The sequence below is a fragment of the Austrofundulus limnaeus genome, unplaced genomic scaffold, assembly GCF_001266775.1.
Source record: "Austrofundulus limnaeus strain Quisiro unplaced genomic scaffold, Austrofundulus_limnaeus-1.0 Scaffold69, whole genome shotgun sequence".
NCBI lineage: Eukaryota > Metazoa > Chordata > Actinopteri > Cyprinodontiformes > Rivulidae > Austrofundulus > Austrofundulus limnaeus.
Window position 1 is genome coordinate 1,003,560 of NW_013952471.1, and position 6,368 is coordinate 1,009,927.

At 41.5% G+C, this 6,368-nt stretch overlaps 1 protein-coding gene across 1 annotated transcript in view; it reads right to left on the reverse strand.

Moving 5' to 3' along the window:
- Positions 1-6,368, reverse strand: part of llgl2 (LLGL scribble cell polarity complex component 2) — a gene marked incomplete in the record, with an annotated part of 122,361 nt that overhangs the window by 18,249 nt on the left and 97,744 nt on the right. The window contains 5 exon segments of the mRNA XM_014010453.1: positions 775-925; positions 994-1,258; positions 2,928-3,094; positions 4,540-4,656; positions 4,730-4,877. Coding sequence (XP_013865907.1) covers positions 775-925; positions 994-1,258; positions 2,928-3,094; positions 4,540-4,656; positions 4,730-4,877 — 848 coding nt within the window.

Here is a 6,368-nt window from a genome sequence, read left to right on the forward strand (position 1 = left end):
CTGTGTGATGCCATCATGTCAATATGGACCAAAATCTCTGAGGAATGCTTCCAGCACCTTGTTGAATCTATGCCACGAAGAATTGAGGCAGTTCTGAAGGTAAAAGGGGGTCCAACCCGTTACTAGCGTGGTGTACCTAATAAAGTGGCCGGTGAGTGTATTTAAATTTCCGCAGATTTGACGCCATGTTTACTTTCTTTGACATTGCTATTTGTTTCAGAATTTGTTTCTAACTTTCTTTTAAAACGAAAAATACAGAGAAGTTTGCTATAATGGATGAAATCAATATGGCTGGGGGGAGCCCGTAACAAACCATCTTTTTTCTCCCCATTCTGCACAAAATTTAACTGAGTCAAATATGTTTAAAGCATTTTGGGTACTGTTTTATATAAAATAGGGGCAATGCATTCTCAAAAACTTTAAATAGGGGAAAGCAAACCAGTCTTTTTCCTTTTTCTCCCCCAAGCTGGTCAGCAGAACCGCCTTCTGTTTGTTTATGCTGGTTTTAAACTGAAGTGATATTCCGGGCTCGAACTGCTCAGGTGGTTAGACAGTTTACTGCTGCAGAACTTACAGGTAAGTTTACTTCCTCCCAGCCTACCATTAGGAAATCAGGCATTAACATACGTTTAAAAAAATTGCCATTAAGCATCAGCTGCTTTAACGCGTGCCCAGCACTACAATAAAAATAAATGTTTAGAAGTGGATAATGGATGCCTCACTACATGGCTTCCTATGAATTTCTATAGCAGGTATCATTAATAGGTGGTGTACCTGTGAGCAGATGTAGCTCCATCAGGTTCTGCTCGGTGCTGGTTAGATGAGCCTAAATGAAGCGGTGCCTCCACCAGACAACGAGGCTCAACCAGGAAGCGAGTGGACAAGGAGAAGCGTTCAAACTCCGATGGAGAGATCAGGTAGAAGCCTGAAGGAGGACAGCAGGGAGTGTCAGAGCTGTCAGAGCTGGGAACAAACAGAGTGCAGTCTGTTTACCTTGGCCATGCTTGGTGAAGACACACGAGGCGATGCCGCTCACGTCCTCTCGTCGAATACACGGGTAATGAACCTGCATCTTCACATGTGGCAGTGACACCACATGCACATCACCCTGATTGGTCAGGAAGACTAGGGCGCTCTCGGCATAATCCTCTGTGCGATTGCTGCCAAACCAGGCTACTCCCACCCTCCGGACCCTGGACCCATCTACAGCAGTCAGCTTCAGCTTCATCTTTGAGCTCACCTTGGGCAGCGTGAACACCTGCACACAGAGCAACACTTCAACAACACAAGCGGGCAAAGTCAGGTCTGGAGTCCAGTTCAGACTGCTAGCAGAGAATATTTCAGATTAAGGATAAAATCTTGAAAATTTTAGTTGAATTATTTCAAAATATAATCAGCTTAGTTTATTTATATAGTGTCAAGTCACAACAAATGTCTCAGGACACTGTACAAAAGAAAGTGAGTGAGAGAGAGCAGCATTTCCCCTGGCCTCACGGCCACCAACGAGGCGGCTCGTCCCTCCAAGAATTTCATAGCATGTAGTCATTTTTATTTAAAGGGATCCCTGATTAGTTGTAACATTAGACTTTATTTAATGAACATATATTTTAACTGTAAAATAAAGAATGTATAAATACTGTAGGATGTTCAGTTTTGTACATTTTTTAAAATATATTTTAACACGGACGGAGCCATTTTATTTACACACAAAGCTTTCTGGGTAAATGATGACGTGGATAGGTCCTCGGTGCGAGGCTGCTAGCGAGCTATATCCACCCTGAAGGTTAATCTTGGACAATATCTGACGATCGACTCTTTTAAATGAAACCAGAGAGCGTTGACAGAGAGGAGAAGGTAGAAATGACTCAGCCTGGAACTGAAAATATGGATGGAGGACAACAGAGCTGCTTCATGGAAGAACAACCTCAGATTAGCCTGTTAGCCTTTGTGCTAGCACTGATGCTATATTGCCTTATATGTATTAGCTTGGTGCTAGCGCGACAAACAAGCTAACCTGTTGTCCTCCATCCATATTTTCAGTTCCAGGCTGAGTCATTTCTACCTTCTCCTCTCTGTCAACGCTCTCTGGTTTCATTTAAAAGAGTCGATCATCAGATATTGTCCAAGATTAACCTTCAGGGTGGATATAGCTCGCTAGCAGCCTCACACTGAGGACCTATCCACGTCATCATTTACCCAGAATGCTTTGTGTGGAAATAAAATGGCCCCGTCCGTGTAATATATTTTTAAACTTTGTTTAAAAATGATAAAAATGAAACAGTCTACAGTATTTTTACAGTCTTTATTTTACAGTTAAACAAACGTTTATTAAATAAAGTCTAATGTTACAACTAATCGGGGATCCCTTTAAATAAGGCCAACTCAAGTCGAGAGCTACTTTTGCGCCCCTCCATATCCACCTCTCGCCAAACTTGGGGGAAAAATTAGCACAAACAATTTAATTAGGCCACCAAGGACCATGAATTGTCTAAAGTGTTACAGAAACAAACAAACAAACAAAAAAGTGGCGGGTAAAAAGTTTGAGTGGCCGGTACAAATCTTTTTCTACCAGCCACTGTGGCTGGTGGGGAAAATTTTTAATTACCACCCCTGATCTGAATGCATCGGCTTAATGAAGATGTCCTCTCTTTGCAGCACCTTTGGCCTACTGAAACTGCTGCTACCAGATATGCAAAATGATTATATGGTCCTGTTCCAACTTTTACAAGAGTTGCTGTTACCATCAAATTATCAAAGCAAGTAAAATGCCTCACTTTCAACATTTCATATTTGTCTGGACTATAGAAAATAAAACATTGCTTTAAAATACCAAAGCAATCGACACCATGACATTTTTGAAACTGGGCCTGCGTTTCTCATTACCTGACTGAGGCTGAAGTAATCTCAGTGTGATTCTTTAAACTGACCTTAAACTGCTCTTCTGATATGACCACCAGGTTGTGTGAGCCATGCATGTCAGGGGATCGAGCCAGGTCATGTGCCACCTCCAGAGGCTCGGGGAGGGGAGCCCCGTGGCCGTCCAGCACAACTACACCAACAACAGGGGCACGGTGCATCAGCTGGATCTCTTTGGCTGGAGGTAAAAATTTAAACGTTAGTAGAAAATGCCAAAAGTGAGAGAACAAGTAATAGTAGGGCTGGGCGATAAATCGATTTAATCGATTAATTCGAATTTTCCATTTATAAAGATTTAATTTTTGGAAAATCAAGATTTTTTCTCACCAGTGCACTCTGGGGCTTCTGTAGTTCAGAGGTCAGCCCACCTGTCCCTCAAGACGCTTGGTACATGACGTGACAATATGGCAGCTAGCAAAGAGGATCTACCTCCTAAAAAAGTCACTAACAGTGTTTACATCCAATTTTAATTCGAATTTTGAGCGAATTTTAATTATTTCAAAAAAGGAAAAATTAAGAAATGCGAATCAGACGGAGTTTCCATCAACTGGCTTGAAGCGAATCAATTACACCATACGCATGTGCGTAGTAAACAGGAAGTAACCGTCGCTAAACTGGCAGGGTCCACACATCTCAGGATAATGGAGAGAAGTTATCAGGAACGTGTTGCTACTATCAGGAAAGTTGTAATTATTCTGTTATCAACTAGTTTTGGTGATGTTACTGCTGTCTGGAGACGTAGAGAAAGAAATGCAATTTTCTTCACGTTACAGGATTACTGAGAAAACACAAACAGTGGGAGGAGGGTTCTGCTGCCAGTCGCAGCTGCAGCCGACCCAAAACTGGTACCGGTACCGGGGAACAGCCGATCAGCTACGTGAGGTAAATGTTCGCTACGTCACAACTTATTCAGCAAAAGTGTTTCCATCTCTCCTTTTGCACATTAAGTGTTTTTCGAAAAACCCAAAAACCACCTCAAGCGAGCGTAAAAACTTTTTAGCGAATTGAGGTTTTTTTTTCTTCGAATTTTGCTGTTTCCATCTGACTTTTTTTCGCATTTTTAATGCGACACTTCTAAGTGTGCATCAAAAAGCCTTGATGAAAACACGGTTACTTTTTCTTCAGTTTTCTGGAACTGGTTAGGTTTTGCAACCTCAGACTTGGAGCAACAAACACCTCACTGCAAAATCTATTTACAGACTCTTGCAACAAAAAGCAGGAGTACAACAAATTTGTTTTGACACATGAAACAGAGGCACTCCATTAAGTGGGAAGCAAAATCGATCAAGTACCCCCGGCTGCAGACTGCGGATTAGGATACTAGACGGGGTCGGACGTCCAATGGGTGTGGTCATGGCTTGTAGGGAAGTTTAACAGGAGGCTTAAAAAACTGGGCGTGGTTAATTTTGGTATTTAGCATCTGGGGTTGGTTAATTTTAGAGTTGAGGGCGGAATCAGACGTCCGACCCCGCCTGTTATCTGACCCCGCCCCATGCCGCGGTCTGCAGCCAAGGGTTACTCAAATCGATCAAAATCGAATTTGGGATGAAAAAATCAGATTTTTTGGGGGGGGGGGCCATATCGCCCAGCCTTAACGGTGAGTTCACAAAGTTTGGGTCTCACCTGGTTGTGCAGTGACAGGTTCATCTGCTCTGTGCTCTACAGTAGGAAGGCGGAGCATGTACGCATACACAGCACCACCATTAGTCCCCGCCCAGAGAGAGGGAGTGTTATGTGAACCTAGAAGAAAATCAAGAGCTGTGGACAAAAAATCTGTTCTTCGTTTGCAATTATCAGTTTCAGAAAAACTCACTGTCAGAGAGGAAAGTGTCAGCAAAGTAGAGCGTTCGTACGAGGCCGGTGAAGGAGTCGTCTGAGGAACGAGCCTCGATCTTCCTCTGGACGGGGGCCAGCTCCATCTCAGCCAGCTCGGCCTCAAGACGAGCGTTCGCCTCCTGGAGCTGAAGCAGGAAGAAACCAGGAGATTGACAGCATCAAAGTATAGAACCAGGATAAACAAACAGGTGGTAATGACGGTTCAATTTATTAGTTTAGGGCTGAAACGATTCCTGGAGTAACTCGAGTAATTCGATTACAAAAAATCCTCGAGGCAAATTTATCTGCCTCGAAGCTTAAAAAAATACGTTATAATCAGAGCACTTTCGTCCGCCCGTAATGTTATTTGTGTTACACACAATGCTACGATGTTAGCGCTTCTGCTAACAGTTACTGCCGACGTGTCACGCGTGTATGCTTGCTAAGCGCTATATTTAGCTTTAGAAGAAGATGAAGAGTGCCGAAGCGAAACGCCCCAAAAAAACCAACAAATTATAAAAAGTATGGGAACATTTAAAACTAAACAGAAAAGACGACAACGTGCAGTACGCTTCACATCCGTTTCTGCACCGGAACAAAAACACTGCTGCATGTTCCGAACACGTCCGGAGTTAACAGGTATCGTTCACGTTACCTTTGGTTACCTAAATCTGTGCTAATCTGTCAGGTTACAGATGAACAAGGAGGAGGTATATTTATGCTAACGTTATTTGTGCTGACTAATCATGGTGACCTGGCAGGGTTTTATTAAACAGTGTGTAAGTTGTGTGATTAAAAACAAGACTTACTGTAAGTTTGTCAGATAAAAATAAAAACACAACAGATTGACAGCTTAAGCTGAAACACGTATTTGTTGATATGTTTTTATCTTAGTTTAAATGATACTTAATGATACTTAAATGAAACATAATTGTATTTCTCATAAAATAAGCTTAAATAATTACTGCAGAACATGACAATTTTTTTATATCCTATTACTCGATAAATCGTCAGAATAATCGATAGATTAATCGACTACTAACATAATCGTTAGCTGCAGCCCAACCATCAATATTTGTATTTTAAAAAAAATTGTGTAGCACCTTCCCACAATGCCTTGCATTGACCAAAGTGCTTCACAAGAAATAAAAACAATAAAAACAGGTTACAATAAATCAGTGCAAGTTAATAACAACCACAATAAAAAAGGTAAATAAATATAAAATACTAAAATTTAAACATCAAAAGCTTTTTTAAATAGCTAGGTCTTAAAGAGTAACTTACCCCAAAATCAACTTTTATCTAAAATGTGCCCCAAGGGTGTGCCCACCTTTTTATTTATGACTAAAATTCAACATTTTGGTCTAAAATTGTTTAAATCTACAATACTGGGTCTAAAAACATGTTTGTGCTGCTCCCTTTGGGTTCAACTATGGCTACTACATTTGAATTTCGTTATTTGTTCGAAATGTACTGTGTAACGTCTCACAGTACTGAGCACAGTACTGTGAGACGTCACAGTACTGAGCAAAGTACTGTGAGACGTCACAGTACTGTGCTCAGTACTGTGAGACGTCACAGTACTGTGCTCATATAAAACGCTCTCTGTAGAGACACGCCCAGCAGAGATTCAGGAG